At 28.6% G+C, this 23,199-nt stretch overlaps 1 protein-coding gene across 2 annotated transcripts in view; it reads left to right on the top strand.

The window, feature by feature from the left end:
* LOC136975079 (probable ATP-dependent RNA helicase DDX43) overlaps nt 1-23,199 on the top strand; it is a 107,969-nt gene that overhangs the window by 30,962 nt on the left and 53,808 nt on the right. For both annotated transcript variants that reach the window (XM_067270077.1, XM_067270076.1), the window contains 6 exons: nt 4,572-5,191; nt 7,801-7,965; nt 8,830-8,991; nt 14,374-14,455; nt 16,390-16,490; nt 18,463-18,518. In XM_067270077.1, the coding sequence (XP_067126178.1) occupies nt 4,572-5,191; nt 7,801-7,965; nt 8,830-8,991; nt 14,374-14,455; nt 16,390-16,490; nt 18,463-18,518 (1,186 nt within the window). The remainder of the gene's footprint in view (nt 1-4,571; nt 5,192-7,800; nt 7,966-8,829; nt 8,992-14,373; nt 14,456-16,389; nt 16,491-18,462; nt 18,519-23,199) is intronic.

The following is a 23,199-nucleotide window of genomic DNA, read 5'->3' as shown; positions in this document are numbered from 1 at the left end:
GTGTTTTGTGTCATCACTACCGTGTCAGGAAAGTGTTTCCGACCATGCATTGCTATGTGATTTCCCATCGTCTAGGTGTACTCTCTCTCTCTTGAAAGTTTGTAACTGTTGTACTGATACACCCTGTGTATATATATATATATATATAGCCATTATTACATTTATCCATGATAAAATTTGCTTCGGATGGGAAGAGAAACTACATGCACTTATTAACTGGTCAAGGTCATCATCATCTATGTTTACTTTTTATACAAATACAGGATAGTGCTTCTTTTCACGATAGCTGATGGCTGAAGGCAGAGACTTCTAACACTTTATCATGGGAATTCATGCACATACTATTTATTGTTCAAAACTGTTTCAAATGAGTTTGAAGTGAATGTATGTGTTGAAAATGGCATAAACAAAATTGTTCCTTACAAGACATTAGTGATGAAAAGTAAGGCATTGTCCATATTCCTTTTACATTCTTTCCAGAAACTCTTATCAGTAGCATTGAATATTTGCATAGATGGCAAATAAGTCATTGATATCTGTCATGTTTGTGTTTTTTGATTTTAAAAATACGACAGCATGGTTTATTATTTAAGTTTGAAGGTTTCGTGAAAAATAAAACTTTCATATTAATCTTAAAGTAATATTTTTCACTCGTTTCTCTGAGAATTTGTACTATAACACAATCTTCATAAGTAAGAATAGAATTTTTTGGAAACTGGACTTTGAAAATTAGAATTAAAAATGCGTGTTTTCTATATTATCACGTATCAAAATTATATTGTTATTGTATAACTTAATAGATAACAGTATTTTGTGTATATGCAAAAAGGAAAACTTTTATTATTGCATCCAAGGTAGCACTTATATGAAATATTTTGCCTCCTATTGTCATTCCATTTAACTGGTTAATATTTTCTAGTTCTACAAGTTAGAGGTTTTCACAAGACAAAGACAAATATTTTTAATATAAAAGGGATTATGAATCTAGTATCATTCTTTCTAAATAAAGTCATTGAAAGAAAAAGTAAAGAGCTTATTCAAAATAAAATTCCTGTATAAAGACCAACAACTGCCGAATTATCGGGCTAGCAAATGGCTATAGTAATATTAATAATTTAAGTTAATTTGGTACTAGAGTTAGGCGTTAGGCACCATCTCTTGCTAAATTTAATAATTAGAATTTTAATTAAATAATTTAAATAAATTTAGGCCTAACTGGAAGAAAAGAATCGGCCCAAAGTGGGACTCGAACCCGCAACTTCTGCTATCCGTGCAGACACGTTACCAGTTACGCTACCCGGACCTTCGGTCCGATCTCTCCTTCCAGTTGATATAAGATTACCGTACGACCATCGACGGTCATTACAATGCCGGCTGGGACACATTAATTGCCCACGTCCTCCCAAAGGCACTCAACCGGCCATCGCAAACCCCGGCAAGGTGTATATATATAAATAAACAACAACTAACCCATTATATATAATACCGTCGATATTCGTATGGTAATCTTATATCAACTGGAATACCATCGACATCGAACAATCTTATATATACCATCGACCGTAGATATACCGTCGATGGTCGTACGGTAATCTTATATCAACTGGAAGGAGAGATCGGACCGAAGGTCCGGGTAGCCTAACTGGTAACGTGTCTGCACGGATAGCAGAAGTTGAGGGTTCAAGTCCCGCTTCGGGCCGATTCTTTTCTTCCAGTTAGGCCTAAATTTATTTAAATTATTTAATTAAAATTCTAATTATTAAATTTAGCAAGAGATGGTGCCTAACGCCTAACTCTAGTATTAAATTAACTTAAATTATTAATATTACTATAGCCATTTGCTAGCCCGATAATTCGGCAGTTGTTGGTCTTTATATATAACGGGTTAGTTGTTGTTTATTTATAAAATTCCTGTACTTTTTTTTATATAACTGCTCTAATTAGCAATTCAGAATATTCAGTGACTAAACTAGTTAATTTTATAATTCAAATATTTGATAGAAGTTTTTAATTGCTGGATAAAAGTAGTAGTAGTTTTTTACATTTTTATTTAGTTTGTACTATATCATTTACTAATTTTATATTGCTTTTAACAAAGCATTTCTCTTTTGATATTTTGCCATCAAAGTATTTCAAAACAGATCTTTTACTGTCTTTTTACATATCACTTTTTGATTGGCTTTATTTGTATTTGAAAAATTTCTATTTTTAGTTATAACATTTAGATTCATATATATCAAATTGATCTTATACATTGAGCTTTTGTTTTGTGGATATATTGTTCTGACAATAACTTTTTGGAAATTTATTTTTTAATTTTTTTTTTTTTTGATATATTTTATTTATCAAAAGTAATTTTTTAAAAAATTGTTAAAGTACATATATAATTACAAAAACTTCAAATATTTTAATGTATATACAGTCTCTGACTTATGGACATGATGAAGTTTTAAAAATAGTCCAAAAGTTGAGCAATAATTGTATGCTATATAAATGGTTCTGTTTCAGAGAGCTAAAAAGAAAAATTATAAGATTTCTTCTTAAGATAGGAAAGTTTTACTTTTTTTACAGTAAATATATTAAAATAAACACACTTAATTACTAGAAAAGTGTGTTTAATTTAATTAAAACAAATATTTTCAGCCTGATTTATAAGTCTTTGTCAGATTTTTTTTAAACTAGATTCTATTTTTGGAATAAAATATTCTCTGATGTAAAATTATGTTTTTTAAATAATAATGGATTTTTGATTATCCAATATAACACAAATTATAACAAATAAAATAGATTTAAATATAAAACTAAAAATAAAATAGAATACAATTAAGAATAGATGTATTTTATTTAGTTTTATATTCAAATGTATTTTACAGGAAATTTTTGTTAATTTGAACTTTGATAGTTTGAAGTCTTGTTAGTTAGTAACTGTACTTTTGTCCCGGCCAAGGGTATAGAGATTTACATCTTAAGGAATTCGGTTAGTATAAAATATGGCTACTTCAAAATTTGAAGTGAAAATTCTGTCTGAACTGTGATATGCATATGTTAACTTGTTCATTTAGATCAAAGTGTCTCCATGCTGTAAGAGAACAATAGATCAGGAACAACTGTAATCTGGTCAATTATGGTTTTGCTTTTACAGTAATACATTTTAAAGTGTCATCTTACCCCTTTTTTTCTCCTTTCTTAAAACACTGTTGGTTTTTAGGATTGCACTGCAAGTAGCAGATTGAGATATTTGTAGGAGTCTAGGCTATTATATTTGGGAGACTTACTACTTTTTAAGCCACTTTAAAAAATAATTTGGGTTACATTTCTAGGAATTTTGCTTTACTTTTTATAAAACCTATGTCAGCTTATGAGGTTCTCACTAGACACATGCTGTTTATATTATTATTAACAAAAATGGAATATGGCTACATATACAGAATGCTATTTCTTTAATAAATTACATCATTTACATGGCATTTGGCATATTGTACAGAAATATGTAGATCTTGGATAATTCAAAACTCAATAATTTGAAGTTGCAATTATTTTGTTCCTTGAATTTCAAACTAATGAGGATTTCTTTTATTTATGTTATAATTTTTATTACATTTGATAATCAAAACTTGTTAAGATTTAAAAATGTAATTTACATCAAAGAATGCTTTAATATTCCAAAAATAGAACATCTGTTTAGAAACCAGATGAAAACTTATCAATCAGGTTAAAAACATTTGTTTTTAATTAAATTTAATTGCTGGAAAAGTGTGAGTATTTTGTGTTTTTACTTACTTTTGGAAGTTTCAGCTTTGACTATTATTGATATGTTAAAATGAATAAAACATTATTTAAAATATAAATTCGATTATTAAAACCAATGGGATCGGTGGTAATATTAACACACTAAAAATAAAAAATTTTTAGTTAAAAAACAAGTAAAAATTATACTCTTTCCATTTCCGACTTCGAGGATTCTATGAGCCAAAACAAGACAAACAAGTGGCAAGGAACAATCATTACTTTATTAATTTATCCATATGCATTTTGCCAAATGGCGAAATGCATATGGATAAATTAATAAAGTAATGATTGTTCCTTGCCACTTGTTTGTCTTGTTTTGGCTCAGAATCCTCGAAGTCGGAAATGGAAAGAGTATAATTTTTACTTGTTTTTTAACTAAAAATTTTTTATTTTTAGTGTGTTATTATTTAAAATGTTAATACTATAAACAGAGAACAAAAATGAATTTTTACAAATGATTCTAATGTTACCAAAACTGACAAAAAGGACTGCTACACAATAACTTGAAATTTGTCAGCTGGAAATACACAGAAGTCTATAATAGATATACTGATTTCTGAAATCACTTATTATTTCATATGTGATGTACTAAGAGTTGTCTAAAAGTCAAGGAGCACCTATAGTTAAAAATTGGTACTATCAAGTACAAAAAATCAATTATTTCATATTTCATTAATCTATTTTTTCAACACAGTATACTATATTTCTTTTATTATAAAGCTAATAATGTATTATAAGTTTTTAAAGTAAATTAAAGGTTAAAGATATATATTTATTTACAGTCGAACATTCATTCAAACCAAAAGAAATCCAAATACAAATGACTCAGATCAATCAAGAAAAAGTAATGAGCCCTTTTGGAAAAATTCAAAAGATAATGAAAGAGGAAATTGGAGAAATAAAGGAAATAATGATGAAAGAAGAAATAACTTGAAAGAACGACAAGCTTGGGGAAATCAGTCGGGAAATAATGAAAGAAGACAATTTGATTCAAATTCAAGAACAAATTGGAATAATACTTCAGGTGGTGGTGAAAAAAAACAATTTTATGATAGAGAGAAATCTAACTGGCGAAACAAATATAGCAATGAAGACAGACAGAATAATGATAGTCGTTCAGGTAGGCGAAATAAATATTTTGATGAAGAGAAACAAACACATAATGATAGAGAGAGATCTTATTGGAGAAATAAACCGAATGATAATTATCAAGAAGATAATTGGGATAATCAGAATAACAGCAAAAAAGATTTTGAGAATAGTGAGCCATCAGCCTATAAAACTAGATATAGTAATAATGACAAAAGAGATTACAATAATAAAGGATCAAATTTTAGAAGTGGTAATTCCGAAGCAAAAACTACAATGAAAGTTGCAGCTTGTTACACAGGAAGAATAATAGGTAAGATTGTTTTGTTATACATAAAAATATTACATTTTCAATATTTATTTTTAATATTTTAAAAGCTGTTTAAAAAGATGATGATGATTAAAATCACATGACCTCATAAATTTATCACAATTGCATGTCAAAGAAAAGGAAGTTTAAAAAATTTTGGATGGAATGACTGTGACTTGATGATATGAATGGAAAGTGATCATGTATTTGGAATGAAGGATCTCAGTAACTGTTAAAATACTGTTTATTGAAAGAGATTCATTCTTTGCACAATACCTGATCACTTGGAATGTTTATATTTATTCACAAGAAGGGTCTAAAAATGATTTGTCAAGTTCTTTGCAAAGAGAGTTGATAGAATCTCTGAAGGAGGGAAGGTTCTGATATCTAGGAGTGAACACAAATATTTGGAGGACAACTTTGAAAGTATTTCAGGGAAGTAGACATACATTGGCAGGAACTAGCTAAAGGGTATATGCACACATTTGAGTGGCAGTAGCTACAGCGCTTTTATAATTACATGAAAGATGCATATACATACATCTACTGGCATTATACCAAAAAAAAAAATTTGTGTTTCAAGGATATAGGTTTTTATAGATTAGGTTTCTTGAATGGACATTGCAATTGACTTCAAATCTTATTTCTTGTGACTCAATTTGTCTAGCCTCTGTTTCCAAGTGAAAATGAAGATTCCCACAAGATCATGAGAAAGGTTGATGTTGATTTTAAACTGTGAGATTTTTCATGATCTAAGAGCATCATTGTTTAAATTAGATGGTGTGTATGTTATGGACTAAGTGATTAATATGGGCATTATAAACAATGTCATTATTCATAATGACCAGACAAACAACATCGGGCATTGTAATAAATTTCACGTTCTTTGTCATGATTTCTCACATTGACTAGTCTATATAATATTGCTAACATCTGTCAGGCAAAGTGATGATAATGATACTTTGAAGAATGATCATTTAACAAAATATTAAATTTTTTTACATCATATACAAAAATGACATTCCAAAAGTTTCCTTTAAGTTGATTTTTATGACAAAATTATATCATTTTTTTAATAATTAATGTTAACAAAAAGTATTAATACATTTAATAATACTAACTTTAAAAAAATATTGTTTGTAAGTGAAATTTTTTTAATTATTTAATTGTTTTATTATTTTGTTCAATGCTATGTGCAACGTAATTGTCAAAGTTAATAAATAGAATCATTATTAAAATAAATTATGTAGTGTGTGATTAATAAAGAGTTTAATGTAATAAATATACTTACATTAATATAAACCACATAATATGAGCAAGATTTTCTTAAAATACTAAAATTTACAAAAATAAACAATTTGTAATGAAAAAAGTGGACTTTTTTTTTTTTTTTTGAAAATCAAATTTTCCAAAGAAAATGTAACTTTATGCATAATATCTGGTCAATTTAATAAATTAATCAATATTTATCAGACTGTGCAGCCATCTTAGTCATTATTTATAATAGCCGAGCATTATGAATAATGACCTCATAATGACTTCTCATCAATAGTACAGATGTTAAATTCAAATGTTGTTTGGAAAATCCCTGCCAGGAATGTTGGTCCAACAGGAACAAACAAACTGTATTGTCATGATAATAGAATATTAACAGTTCAAAAAATATATTCTTTTCCAAAAATTATTAAGGAAAGAGGATGTTGGGGTGAGGAGTAGACATTCTCAGGACCTTCCAAATTAATAACTACTTATTCAAAAAAAAAAAAAAAATTATCTTGTTGAAAAATTAACATTCTCACATCAATTCAGTCATATAACTATTGCTAATTTTTTTTTAATGTGTGCTTTGTCTTTATTTTCGATAAAATAGTTTTATTTAAAATCTGTTAATGTTGATAAGATTTCTTTTGTAATAATTAAATGTACCATAATTTTTTATGAAACTTTGTACAGTAATTATAGTAGAAATGCAATAAATTTCAGTAATAAACAGATCATTTTAAGTTTACATTTGTAGACATATACTGAGCATAGAGAGTCAGTTAATATTGATTGAATTAATCTATTTTTAAAATAAATTTTTTAATTTATTTTAAATTATTTAAAAATTTTGTATCAAAATTTCAAATTGGATTCTAAAATTGAGCATATTTACATTGATTTAAAAAAAAAATATTTCAATTATTATACAGTAGAGCATTGATTATCCGACTTAATTGGGGACTGGGGTTGGTTGGATAACTGAAAAGTCGGATAACCGAAAAGTATGAAAAAATATATTATTAGTATAGTGTATTAGGCCTGGTTTAAATACTAGCCTCCCTTTCATGAACAGCCAGTGCTGCCAGCTAAAACATGCAAAAATTTAACAAAAATAATAATAAAGTAGCCAAGACATAACCAAATATTTTAGCGTCACATTACTAGCGGACATTTGAATTTGCCGACTAGAACGTGGTCAGTTAATCAGGGGTCGGATAATCGATGCTCTACTGTATATTGTAAATATGAATTTCTCATTTGTTTTTTTTTTCTAATGGAGTGATTTATTTATATATATATTTTTAATAAATATAAGTAAGTATTATACTATAAATTGCAATAAATTGTAGGCCGTCAAGGATCAAAAATTCATAGTTTAGAAGACTCTTCACAAACTAAACTCAAAGTGATACCACAGGAGGGTCAAGAAACAATTGTAGAAATAATTGGTCCTGAAAGTTGCAGAGAGAGAGCTAAGGAGCTTATACAAGAACTCATTGCACTAGAATATCCTGGTAAAATATTTTTAGTAGTTTAAGATTTTAACTTTTAATATTGAGTATAAAATTTACACAAAAATAACTTTTTTAGATAATTTAAATAGGTTTACTTGTGTAAATTTTGTATTAAATATTGAAGATTTTAGGTTTTTAAGTAAAACTCATATTGTTATTGCTTTCATTAATTTTTAATAGTTATTTCTGAAAGGTTTAATTAAATAATTGATTTTTCAGCACAACTTTTGTTCCCTAAATAAATAACAGTGTTTAAAAGTAAATTAATGCTAACATTTTTATATTGTAATAAATAACAAAATTTTACAATTTAGATAAAGAATTTCCAGACAATAACTGTGCTGTAACTTAATTATTTTTGGCTTTAAGACAATTAAAATGTGAAGAACATATATACAGTAACAGTTTAGAACTATAGACTTTAAAATTAAAAATTAATTCAAATGCACTGAATTAATTATTATTTAGTGTGTACACATTTTCAGTGGTACCAACTATTATCAGTAATGATGATGATAGAAATAATTGAAAGATTTATGTAAACATATAAATATCCAGGATCATATTGAAACTGATTTTGGAATTGTGTGATATTTATCTTAATATTTTTCTTTTACAAATTTTTAAACATTTTTATATTTATGCATATGACCATATTCATGCATCCTTCTAATAAATTATAAAAAGAACAGATTTTATAGGCCTATAGCATGAATAATGAAGCAGTGCTCACTATATTTATAGTAGTGATAACTTAAAATTTATTCCAACTTTGAAATCAGATTAAAATTGGATTTAATTTTCATTTAAATTATACATCTTATAAAACTCGAAGAAGTTTAAAAGTTTCATTAATTTTGTTAGTCAGATCAGAACAACGCAATCATAAACAACACATGGAAAGCAGACAAAATGCTGATGCAGTTCAGTTAACAGAAGAAACAGATGTTAAAAAGGAAACACCAACAATAAATTGGAAGGAGTTAATAGCAGCTAGTCAAGAAGAAAAAACAAGAAAATGGGAAAGTAAGTTTTAAAATTTAAGAATTTATATTTAAATTTTATTAAAATTAAACTAATAGGTTTGCAGTGCAATCACACTGCAACATAAAAGGAATTTAAAACAGACTTTATATGTACATATTAGCAATGTGAATTGCATTTGTTTTTATTTATAGTTGAATATTTAAGGATATTTAGGAATTAGTATGGATTAATAAAACAGAATTACTTTAAATTAATGACATTGATTGGCTATGTGCAAGATTGATATTTAAGGGGGAAAATTTATATAATGAAAAAATTTTAATTAAAAAAAATTTAAGTAATTTTAAAAGGTAAAAGAACTACATTATAAGGAAACCAACCAGAGAGTCATTTTCAACCAAAATATGACCATTGTCATATTTACAATCTTAATATATAACAGTTTAGAATAATGTGACATGGAATATACAAAATAATACCTTCTAAATTAATATTCTTAACAGTTACAATTTTTGAATTTGAAACAAATGCAATATAACAGACATGGGCAAATGTGGCTCTGAGAGCCGCATGCGGCTCTTTTTGAGTTACATGCAGCTCTTGCTGTAAGTGTTAATTTCTGTTTTTTATTATTATTTTTACAATTTTATTTTTATAATTTTGTGAAAATATGTTTATTAAAAAAATTCAATATTTGTTTTATATTATATTTATATATGTAATTTTTATTATATAATAAAATCGTGTGCCTTACCATATTATCTACCACGACAGTACTGAACTGCTGCTCCTATGCATTTTGCAAAACCTACATTTCGGCTCCCACTGAACTCTTGCTTGCCCACCCTTGCAATATAACATGTCAAATTACATAAGAATTACATTTTACTTTGATTAATTTATTTCAATATTATTAATATACAGGATGCATATGAAATTTGGGTTAATGTTACCCTAGGTCACAAAATGGCGGCGGCTGGATTTTTTCCCCATCCTGGTGACCGCGGTGGGGAAAAATTTTTTCCCTAGAGTTGTGACGTCGACGCCTTGGAGAATTTTTCCCTGTTCGGTTTCATACCTGAGTTCGACGTTGGTGAGTGTCCTGTAACCTCGAAACGGCGACTTTCGTGTGTGTAAATTTGGGACGGTAGAGGGAGCTTTTTCGTGACGTTGTGCGAGAGTAATATCGGCAGGTAATTCATAGTGGTTTTACGAACGAATATGCAAATGCTTGATCTGTGACGTAAATTCTGTTCATTTCGATTCAATTTTATGCAAATTGCTTACCAGTTGGAAACGCCTGCTGCTATGTTACAGTTCGGTTGAACAGTCGTATTTCTTTTCATAACGATTTATCGGTTTCGAAATAACTATTGGCGCTTAATATTTGTTATTATTATTTCCTGTATTTGTAAGTATTCCTATTTCTTTTATTGTAATATTTCGCTAAGCGTTAGAAAAACCTCTAATTAGAAATTAAGGAAAGGCTTTTTTTTTTACCTACATCCCAACCTCCCCTCTTTTAGTTTATTACAAATTGTTCGGAAATGAGTGATTTAGTCGATTTGCTTTCCAATGACGAATTTTGGTCGAAATGCACTTGCCGTGATTTTTACAAGTTGATGGAAGGCGAATTTTTGGAGTTAGGTGTACCTCCTCTTATCGATAGCGCATTTAAATTTGCTGCGAAATTAGGAATACAGCTGACCGAGGCCATTTGCATTTATTGTGATTCCCTATGCAAATTATACTACCGGAGTAATAGAGAAAGCTGTTTCCTGCGATGCACGAAGTGCCGTACAACGACTTCAGCCTTCGAAGGTACATTTAAAAGTAAATTTGGTCGCATTTCCTGGGGTAGCATTCTGTCGTTTATATCGAACTATCTTTGTCTGGAATGTACTGCGACGACCTCTGCGATTGCGGCAGGCATATCTAGAAAGGCGGGTGTCGATTGGTCCAATCACATAAGGTTGGTAATGCTTATTGCTATGAGTAATATGTCATCATTTAAAATCGGAGGGCCAAATAAAACAGTGGAGATTGACGAGACTGTCATATGTAAGAGAAAGTACGAGAGAGGGCGTATATTAAAGAGCACGAAATGGGTGGTTGGCGGAATCTGCCGGGAAGACAAGAATTGCTTCGTATGTCAGGTTAACGACAGATCAGAAAATGCTTTGAATTGGATCGTGTATAAATACGTAAATTCAGGCAGCACTATAATAATGGACGAATGGAAAGGATACATGCATATTGACGACATCGAAGGGGTAGCAGTCGAACATAGGACAGTAAATCATTCGAAAAATTTCGTCGATCCCAAAACAGGAGATCATACTCAGAATATCGAACGCCTCTGGGGCTATTTAAAAAACAAGAAACACCTGCCAAAACACTATACTACTGATCTATCTGACTCGTACATGTACTTGTTTATGTATAAGAAATTCTTGAATTGGCCCTCCAGGAAACCAGGCGAGAGATTTCAAATTTTTGCTCAACACTTACGCAACATCTATCCTGGCAGTGGAAAAGTGCCGATTTGGCGCGAGCCTGAAACCGTTCCTTCGGCGCCCGCGGCGATTACGAAGCAGAAAGGAAACAAGAAGAAGGGAAAGATGCCAAAAAGCAGGAAAGTGCTTCCACATCAAAAGAAGGAAAATGCCAATCGACAAATAAAACAGCGGCCGAAGGAAAAAGAACAGGGAAGAAAAGAAATGCACCGAAAGAAAATCTGGAGGTAAGCGAAACCGGGAAAAACTTGGATCGGACAGGAAAGAAACAAAGGAAGAAGAAGCCAACGTTCATCGGAAAGTGAGTAAAAAATTACTTTTTCGCTTTTTTTAATTTGTTATATTTCGGATAAAATCCGCGTATACTGTCGAGCTATTCAAGATGGCGGCCGGTCACGTGGCCATCTTGAATCGAGGGAAAAATTTTTTCCCCGTCGCAGTCTCCAACGTAGGGAAAAAATCCAGCCGCCGCCATTTTGTGACCTAGGGTAACATTAACCGAAATTTGCAATGCTTGGATATTGCTAAAAAATTCCATTAATGTTTTTTTGTTTCTGCAAGAGGTTAATAGCAAAATTCACCTAATTATACAAATTTGTACAAAATACCTAGGTTTTGCTTATTTATTTTTATATTGTTTTATTTTATTTGTACATTAAATTGTTAAATGTTAAGATTGCTGATGATGGTTAGATTTTGACTGAAAACATTTCTTTTTTAATTAATAAAAGTTGGCTTCCTGAAATTATGAGTCATTTATTTATTTACTTACAATTATAAAAGAATGTAATGTTTTGTCTTGTGGAACAGAATTGTTGGAAGTGGAAATAAGGAAGATTTCTATTTGCATGGAAAAGACAAATCTCAAAGAGAAATTTTCACCATTATTGGTCAATCTAAAACAGCTTGATATGCCTTATGAAAAAGAGTTCTTGCATTCCTGCTTGATTGATGTAGATAGAAACTGACCTCGGAATAGACCTCGGAAAGGATTTAACTCTCGTAATGTGATATTCTTTCTTGTAGCTATGGCTACAAAAAACACTATTAACCAAATAATTGTATTCAACTACAGACCATTTTTAATATACAGGAGGATAATGTCAAAAATATTAAAAAGTTTGTCGGACAAGTATAGAAAAAATGAAATCACAATTATCACTCATGTACAAAACATCAAGACTTCATTGGACCAAATAAGTGACATATTGGAAAGAGGAAAGAGGTCATATTTCATCTGAAAAGACCATATTCTGTTCTTTTCAGATGAAGGGTTCAATTTAGATGGGCTAGGTGGTAAAAACATTACTTGGCATGACCTATGTAATACCCTATTCACACTGTACATTTTAAGTGGGATTAAGATTTAAGCAGAATTAAGTTAAGTCGCATTGTCGAAAACAAGATTAACTACTCGTTCACACTAGGTAATTAAAGTGAATTATTTGCTTAGTGGGTGTACTCAATATTACATTTTAAATAAAATCAAACTTTTGCTTATTTTTCATAAATCATCATAAATTAATTTATATTTAGTAATTTAAAATATAAATAACTTATTTAAAATTCATAAGATGTCAGTTAGGAATTATTAACATTTATTATCAGTGATGTCGATGTCGTTGGCAGCACGATTCTCTCAATGTTTATATCATTTTAGCGATAGAACTGTGATAAGAATGGCTTTATTGACAGAAATATATATATATATAAATTTTTTGTAAACAAGAAATTTATATTATTAAACTTCTTGTACCGAAGCAGCATATACATGCTAACAGAGAAGAGTATCGTTTGTTCGAACATTTGTACCTGTACATCTGCTTCCGCCATTATTTTTGAACTTGTGGCGGACCTCGTGGAAAGCTTGAAGCGATTTTAAGCTTCTTTGAGAAAGCGATTTAAGCTGAGCCAGTTTTTGGTAGTTAAACCGGTTTAACGTTAAGTCAGTTCCGTTCATATTTCATACCTTAAGCTGGCTTAAAATGTACAGTGTGAATAAGGTATAAAGAAATCTTGTGTAGTCCCATAGAAAATGTGAGAGATATTCTGGTATGAAGAGAGTATACAAATTTAGTTTCCAAGCACATGAATTAACCATTATAGTCATGGATGAGTGGTATAGGCTAAAGTTTTCACTTTTGCTGAAACTGGTTGAAATAATTGCCAAAAATGATGTAACTTACTATTGATATCTATTTTTTAAATTAGGTTTATATGCAGTTTTATGTTTATACACCAAACTGGCTTTTTTTGTATTTTCCTGCTTTATTATGACTGAAATTTGATCACTTAGAAAAATACAGTAGAGCGTCATTATTTGAAAGCTTTCCAGTCAGAGTGTGTCGTGCTGAATCAAACATTTTTGATACTAGATTTACTTCTAAAGTATAATTTTTTTGTTTTTATATTTTTCAATATATTTATTTTGTTTGTACAAAATAAAGAAATAATTTTTAATGATACAATATCCTTGATTATTATTATAAAAATTTTCGTTAGGCTTAAAATTGATGAAAATTCAACACGAAGCAACACGCAATGAAGATAAATTTTAACATCGGGTAGATTAATATATTTTTTCGTACATAATCGGTTATCTGAAAAATCACTTATCTGAACAATCCCAGTCCCCAATTGATTCAGATAAACAATGCTCTACTGTAATACATTTTATTCTAGTCTTATAATTTCTTTACAGTGTGTAATGTTTTATAATTTATCTATAATTCTTATTCATAAGATACATTGAAAAGTATAATTTACAACAATAGATATTTTTCTAGAATATTCCAATTAAACAAATTATATAAACATAGTTTGCTTTCCAACTTTTAATTTATTATCATAAAAACATTTTAAAGAAACAATAGTTATTATTGAATAAGTAACTGTATTCTTTTAGAAATGCCACCAGTGAAAAAAAATTTCTATGTTGAAGATCCTAAAATTAAATCAATGTCATCAGATGAAGTTGAAGAATTCAGGTAATTTAAATAATTAAAAATTTTATTTTTATACTTTTAAAAGAATTATAAATATATTTAAATTTATATAAATATATTGGGACCCTGAATAAGTTCTCACTGGTTTTTTCATGAAAATTAATGCTTTATTTATAAAGAGTCGTAATAAACATGTCACTGAAAGTATTGTCCATCGCTAGCCACTACTTTCTCCTATCGTTCTGGCTGCATTTGAATTCAATGTTGGGAAAAATGACACGTCTTTTGAGGCTATCCAAGAATTGACCCCATTTTTTGGCATCTTCATAAGAATGGAAGTGCTGCTCAGCCAGGCCATGTGCCATCAATTGGAACAAGTGATAATCGGAAGGGGCAATGTCTGGTGAATACGGCAGGTGGGGTAGGACTTCCTATTTAAGGTTTCCAAGTAGGTTTTCACCAGTTGTGCAACATGTGGCCAAGCGTTGTCATGTTGCAAAATCACTTTGTCATGTCTCTGCTTGTATAGTGACCATTTTTTCTTCAATGCTTGGCTCAAATGCATCAATTGTAGTCAATAGCGATCTGCTGTGATGGTTTCATTTGGTTTGAGCAGCTCATAATAAACTACACCTAGCTGACTCCACCAAATGCAGAACAGAAGCTTTGAACCATGGATATTTGGCTTTGCCAATGACGTTGATGCATTTTGTTATGAAAATAACTTTATTTGTTACATGACTTATCGTTTTCTGTTAAATTTCCTATGTATTTTAGTGTTAAAAACAGTAAAAGCTACCTACCAAGCTTTGATTTGTTGTTTTGACATGATCCAATTAATCTATTATTATTAACTTAAATCATTTTTGCATTAATTAATGATTAGTCAGTTGTTAGATTAATGAAATTTCATATATATTTATCTCCAAACATTCCAAAGCTGGATGTATTAATATTAAACCAAACTACTGCCGTAATCAGACTATTTATGCTACAGTTCATTAATAGAAATTTCTACTTCAATATTAATACTAATTTATAAATTATTAATTGTAGCATAAAATAGCCCAATTTAATTATAGCAGTAGTTTGGTTTAATTCATTAATATTTGAAATTTTTACAATACTTCTTGAACCTTTGTTGTGAAATTATTGGAATGCAAATTATTTTCTAATTAACTCAACTTGGATGTGTGTCTGCTGTCATGTTTTGCATCTGAAAGCTAGTTGTGATCAGCACATCTTTAAAACAAATTTCTAATCTAAATTAACATTATATGATAGGACTACAAACAAATACTTTTTTTTTTGTAGTTTTTAATATTTTTTTATTACTGAAAACATTTATTTATGAATTGCTAAAAATATCATTGTTTTAATTTCCCTCACAACTGTTTCAATTATTTAAGTGAAAGTCCTTTACAGTTTTCTAGCATTTTGAAAAAATCCAAAAAAGCTACTATTCACTGTAGCAGTAAAACAAAATTTGCACCTTATTAGTGAAAAAATGAAATCACCTTTTTCCCCATTGAGTTTTTAAGTACTTATTAGCTTAGTTGCCAATTCTTCCAATGCTATATAGCAATGATAATGTAGAAACCAAATATCTTGTTTGAAATAATGCAACTAACTTTTATGTTGATTCTCTTATGAGAAAATAAAAGTTAGAATAAATATCGTCTTAATTTGGAATTCTATAACTTAATGATCATTATTTATCAAGATGAGGGCTTTAATTGTAAGGTTTTGTTACCTTGTTTGATATGTATACGTTTATGATAATCAAAAGTACGTTTCATTTATTTTATAAAATTTATGTTTAGATCTTTGCTTAAGTTTTAATTTCAATATAAAATAAATGTAAAATTTATATAAGATTATTTGTTTTATATAATATGCTTTTTGAACATTATGTAATTTTTATATGTGTAGTGTATGTATATATTTAAAATTCATATAATATATTTTTATTTTAGGAAAATGAAAAATAATATAGTTGTGCAAAGTTTAGATGAGGATGGTTCTCATACTATTCCAAATCCAATTTCAGATTTTATGCAGGCATTTAAAAATTATCGTAAGTAAAATATATTCTGATTATTTTATTTTTTTTTTTGTTTCATTTGATTATAATTTGACATTTAAGTTTTAATGATATCAAAGAAATTTAATGAAAAATAACTTTTTAATATGTTGTTTTTTATATTATAAAGATGAAAATAATTACAGTAAAACCCTGATGCATAATTTTTTTAGGAGACTAAAACAAAAACAATAAAATAGGGAATACAATGGTTCCAGGAAACCATTAAAAACTATAGATAAGAATGTTTAATAATTATGTTTTAAAATATATTATAAAATATCAGTGTATTTAAAAAAATTCTTGCTGAAGAAATCTTTAACATTTATTTCATGCTAACTTTACCCCTTAATTTGAAGTAAAAATTCTCAAAACAGAACATTTTCAGGATTACTGTCATTCATTTCTGTCATTACTGAGAATGTGGAGCTGTTAGTGTATTTGAAATTATATCTGAGAAATAAAAACAATGATTAGATGTTAAATGATACCTTATTTGTTTGTTGTAAAATTTATGCTGTAAAAGATAATTAATTTGAAATTATGATTATGTGGAAAATTAGAAAATACATTAAAATACTTTTTCAGGATAGCTATAGCACAGGGCTTCTTAAACTTTTTTTATTCACGACCCCATTTATGATTGTGACTTTTTTCACGACCCAAAAAATATAAAATAAAGATCAATAAATCATCACAAAATATTTATTTATTAGGTAACAATATATATACATATGAAAAAATATAGTTTTAGAATTTGTTTAAAAATGTACAAAAATTATATACCCTATTTTTCATCAAAGCTGCATTTTTTGGGTGCCCAAGATAATTGACGATGCCAAAACGACCCCGGACAACTCCACCACACGTCTTCACTCTCAGACGTCCCAGCCAAAAGTGGTCTCACATGTCTTATCTTTTGCCCTCTGGGCTACCCCTTTTCTTTTGTCTTCTAACACAGTTACTCCTTACTCACACTTGGAAGAAGTTTCTAGGAAGTTAAAAACAAAGAGAACAAGAACAAAAAAGGAAAGGAAAATATACATATATATTGAAGATATATACAAATTTGCAAAAACAATAATAGTGTACTACTGCAGTTCACTCTTGTGTTACAATGGAACAGAGACAACTGAATACACTGAAAAGCGACAACACTACACTAGTTCACACTACAATCAGTATTGCTGAATCGTTGTCTTGCTGCACCAGAAGTGACACAAAGCGCAACTCACAAAACCTATGACACAAAGCGCGTCATTTTCACTCTCACAAATTATTTTCAATATTTCGCATTAAAATCTCGTGACCCCAAGATTTTGCTAAGCAGCCCCAAATGGGGTCGCGACCCATAGTTTAAGCCCTGCTATAGCATATTGACATTAGTACTAATAATAATTAGAATACTAAAAAATATTTAAGTGATTTATTTTAAAATGATTCAAAAATTGATTTTTTATTTGATAGAGGATTAGATTTACAGTTGATATGCAAACTACCAAATTTTGCTCAAGATTTGTAGCAAAATTATTGAATAAAAAATAAATGTTAGAAAAAAAAATTGTAATTCAGAAAGTTATTCTTTAATGTATATTGAAATTTTATTAATTTATTGTGAGATATTTATACTTGCATATACTTGATTGGTAGTTTTCAACTTTATAAAAAATAAAACAGTAATAATAAACTGATTTGAACTATGTTTAGATAACAAATTTTGTTTGTTTTATTATAATTACTTAAAATAATAATCAGAATATTTAAAGTAGTAATTTTAAAACTTTTTATGAATTCAAATATTTTATTTCTAAAATTCAAATTAATTTCTATACCAATGATTAAAGAAATTTTTTAATATAAATTTTTGATTTTCAAATTTGTAAATTAACATTATTTTAATATCACATGTTTTAACTTAACTTTCAAACTTTTAAATTAACTTCAATATTTTATATAAAATTTATAGCTGATATTTTAAAAGAAATTGAAAAACAAGGATTTGAAGAACCTTCTCCAATTCAGGTAAATTTTTTTTTTAAATTTTATTGAGTAAAATTAGATCTATATAATAAAAATTTACATATAAATCTAATTTTCTTGGTTGATATATTAAACTATAGTTACTCTGAAATTTGGGAAGTTGAGGTGCAAATTTTCTTTAAAAATGTAGCTGAAAAAGTGGTGCTAAAAACATAATTTATTTTATTTGCATTAAATGTAACAATTCCTAACCAATTTACTTAATTAATGCCAAACAATTGCTGAATTATTGGGCTATTTTTGGGCTCCAGTTTCTCTAATAGCATAGACCAAAAATGCCTGATAATTTAACAGATCTTTTGACATAAAAGTATACATAGTATGCTCTATTTATAGTATATATTTTACATGTTTAAAACTTGAGAAAATGATTAGAAGATTCAAATCAGTTAGTCACTTTTAGAATATGATAAATCAATTTCATAGTTTAGACAAGAAAGCATTGTACTTGCAAACAGTTCTATATTCTCCAGTCAGCCATAGATGACATGAAGAAAGTAAATATTTGAACTGCATAAATGATCTCTCAACATCAACAGATGTTAGAGGAGTTTATTTGGTTTTTACTAAAAAGTCCAGGTTTTGTGACTGAAGAGGCTTTGGAATCATATTTTGAATATCTGGAGTTTTACTCAGGGAATAATACTGAGCAAAACTCCAGTTTATATATACAGTAGAGCATCACTTATCTGAAACAATTTGGGACTGGGGTTGTTTGGATAACTGATCATTTACAAAAGAATATATTAAACACAAAACTGTACTGTATATATTTTGTGTTGTGCATTTTATAACTACAGTAGAACATCGATTATCCAAATACTGATCAACCGAAAGCATTCCAGTTGGCAAATTCAAGTTTCTGCTAGTGCTGAGGCGCTGCATATTTGGCTATGTCTTGGGCTACTCCAATATTATTTTTGTTGGTGTTTGTGTTTTAGCTGGCAGCACTGGCGGGACCATGAGAGCATTTAAGGATGAGCCAGTATTTGAATGAAACTTTTTCCCATCGTGAGTGGTGAGCTTTGCTTGTTTTGTGTGGTTTTCTGAGGACTGTGTGTGTGGGGGGGGCATGTATTGTGCTGAATCGGAATGTTTTTGATACTAGATTAACTTCTGAAATATAATTTTTTTGTTTTTATATTTTTCAATATATTTATTTTGTTTGTGCAAAATAAAGAAATAATTTTTAATGATACAATAGCCATGATTATTATTTTTAAAAATTTACATTAGGCTTAACATTGACGAAAATTCAATGCGAAGCGACACACAACAGAGAAAAATTTCAACATGGGATAGGTTAATATATTTTTTCATATATGATCAGTTATCTGAAAAAATCAGTTATCCGAACAACCCCAGTCCCAAATTGTTTTGGATAATTGATGCTTTTACTGTACATACCTTAAATAAAGTAGTACATCAAAGTGGACCTACAGTTTACGTTGACAGAGGGGGGAGTGCCTCAGTGCCACAGCGCTAACAGAAATTTGAATTTGCCGACTGGAATGCTTTTGGTTAACCAATGTTTCGGTTGATCAGTATTCAGATAAATGATGCTCTACTGTATATCTATGTGTAAACTTGCTTCTAAATAATGAAGTTACATTTCTATATAACAAATTTTTAAAATTTCTCTAAATTTCTTTAATTCCTGTTTCTCTAAAGTATATCCATTCAATTAGTCTTTGGTGTGTTTGAAAAGTCTTCCACTGCTTCTCAGCAGACAGATATCTTTGTCAAGTTTAGAAACTGAATTGCACAGGAACTTGTATAAGTGAACAGTATCTAGTTCCTTTAAAACTGCTTGTTTCAACAGGCTTGAGTTTCATTGTGACTACTGAAGAATTTTTATCTAATTTATCAATGAATGTTTCCAAAGATGAGAAATTTTCAGCATGAAAACAAGCTACTTAAATCCATGTACTCCACTTAGTTATGGTGTTTTGGAAGTGGCAAGCCAGTTGTCTCTCTCTATAGACTGTAATTCATGTAAAGATATTAGATTGTAGTTAATGGATTTTTTTGATATTCTCTCTGACTCAGAAATACAGTCAAACTTCCATATGAACTTCTAGATAGCAAATCTCTCTACCTAATGAATTTTTGCTTTGTACACTGTTCTTTCAGCCAAAAATATACGTAAACTTTCTTCTAAATGACAAAGGTTAAATTTTTATATAACAAATTTTTTAATTTGTAAGGATGTAATCATGATCATTAATTAATTGTGACAGAAAACAACCAAAGCTTTTTTCTTTCTTGAATTAAATCTGACTACTAAAATTTACAGTACTGTATTTTTGCAAAATAATCAGCATGCCATATATAAACGGGAGACCAGCATGCTAGAAACTCTGGGGTTAGTGGCATGCCAGTTAACACTTACCATTCTATAAACATAATAATTTTTCTGCATTCCTTTGCATGTTTCTCAATATGTCCTGTAATTTCTAGCTTCAAAACATAACAATACATTTTCAGCAATGAAAATATGATTTCTTTGTGCATTTCAGTGTCTGTTAATAAATAGTGGGCACTATTTATTCAGAAATTTGAAATATAAGCGAATTTTGTCTAATTATTATCATCGTCTGATTCGGAGTTTCATCGCCATATTTTGCAAGTGAATGTTGAGTCATTTTATTTTTTATATATAAGTTAAGTTTAGATATGGCGTATTAATGTACTAACTAATAATTGTTCGAATTCATTAATAAAAATATCAACAAATATATAGTGCCTATTATATTGATTTTATCTGATGAAAATGTCACGATTATGATTTATGCCTAACTGAGATAAAAAAAAAATACAAATAAGCCACGTAATTTCATTATTTTTTAAAACTTGTATAGTTTATATTATATTACATAATTTATTAATATATACTTTTTAGATATTATCAATACAAATGTCAAATTCCTATATTTCGGATAGTGTTAATGCCATCTTATGTACATTTGCCGAACCGACTCAATTACGAAAAACAGCTACAGTCAGAAAAAAGTCTACTAATGATATTGATACAGTACATCATTATTATGAATAAATTCATCGATGTACTATATATTTCATACATAAAAATATGAATTTTAAAGTTATATTGCAGTTTTTAATTTTTTTTCATTGTATCTTTATCTCTAAAACAAGTCCAAAATAACATTAAAGCATAATACATAAAAATAAAGCCCACACACATCAAAATTGAGTATTGTACAGATAAATGTTTCCAATATCAGAAACTGTTTTTACTTTTTATCGAGCTTTAGTCAATCGTTTTTTATTTTCAGTATAAAATACTGTAAAATTGCTTAAATCAGTCAGCACACAGGTACGGAACTAGGTCAACTGGACCAGCACGGTAAGTGTTAAACTGCAACTAAAATATAAAATTAATCAGATCTAACAAAACTAGTTGTTAATTAAATGTTACAAAGAACATTCTTCCTAGTACAATAAAATAACAACATTGTAATTGACTGACTTAAAATCAAGAAAAGAGATTTTATTTATAAGACTGTAAAAGAATTAACAATTTATTGGTGGGAGTAGTAGTATTAGTAGTCAGTGTGAGCTACCCTGACCTTAAAAATAACACCTTTCTCTCAAATTTCAAAGCCAATGTTAATTGATATAAGTTGAGATAATTTACAGGGAGTTTCATTTCATGAATTTAATGTGTTTATGTTTATTTTATTGTAATTTGATTCAAAAATGCAAAAATAAAGAACTTTCTGAATTTTACGAGTATTTTACTTTCTTACAAAGAAGACAAACTGAAGAAATTGAACATATAATGGTAGTTTTTGATGTAATGCTGACAGTTTGTTGTAGAATAAAAACTCATTCATTTTTACTTGAGGTAACTTGTTCATTTTTTCATGTGTCCTCTAAAGAGGAATGTATAACATCACTTAAACTGGAATTCCCCAGGTTAAACTGGCATGCTGGTTTTTCCATACAAAAAATATCTGATTTTTATGGTCTCAGATAGACCAACATGCTAGACAATCCACAAAAATACAGTAGTAATTACTCGATCAAAGGACAATTTTTTGTTTATTTTTCAATATTTTCTTACAACTTTATTATAGTATTTATTTATGGTTTAAAGATTTATATATCAATATTTAATTGCAAAATTGTTATACAGCCTTTTTTTAGTTTTTAACTTTTTATAGAAACTATAAAATTTATAAGATATTTTGAAAAATGCTTGACAATGATTAGTGAATGATAAATTGTACAATTAGATGATTGTACAATCTTGATTAATCATTCATCATTAATTGACTAACTTGATAATCATCCCATCCATAGTAAGTTCTCTAATGCATATTGGACTGGCAATGATACATTGTAGTGAATCATTCTGTGTTAATTGAATCCTTTGATGCATATTATAAACAACACTATAGTGAATTTTGCACTAAATAAAATTGCAAAACAAAGCTCTAAATCTACAGAATGGTAAAAAAATAATTTTATGTAATTCCTGCTAAATTAAGATTAATAGTCAGAAATTATGCACTTTATTTTGAATTATTATTATAAACGGATAACCATGATTAAGCATTTACACCCTAATATGAAATAAAACACATTGTTTCAATGTATAAAAATATTTTACAAATAATAATTACAAATATTTTACAAA

The sequence above is a fragment of the Centruroides vittatus genome, unplaced genomic scaffold (genome assembly GCF_030686945.1).
Source record: "Centruroides vittatus isolate TY-2023 unplaced genomic scaffold, ASM3068694v2 contig_364, whole genome shotgun sequence".
Lineage (NCBI taxonomy): Eukaryota > Metazoa > Arthropoda > Arachnida > Scorpiones > Buthidae > Centruroides > Centruroides vittatus.
Note: the sequence above shows the minus strand (reverse complement) of the source record. Positions and strands in the feature narration are given on the sequence as shown.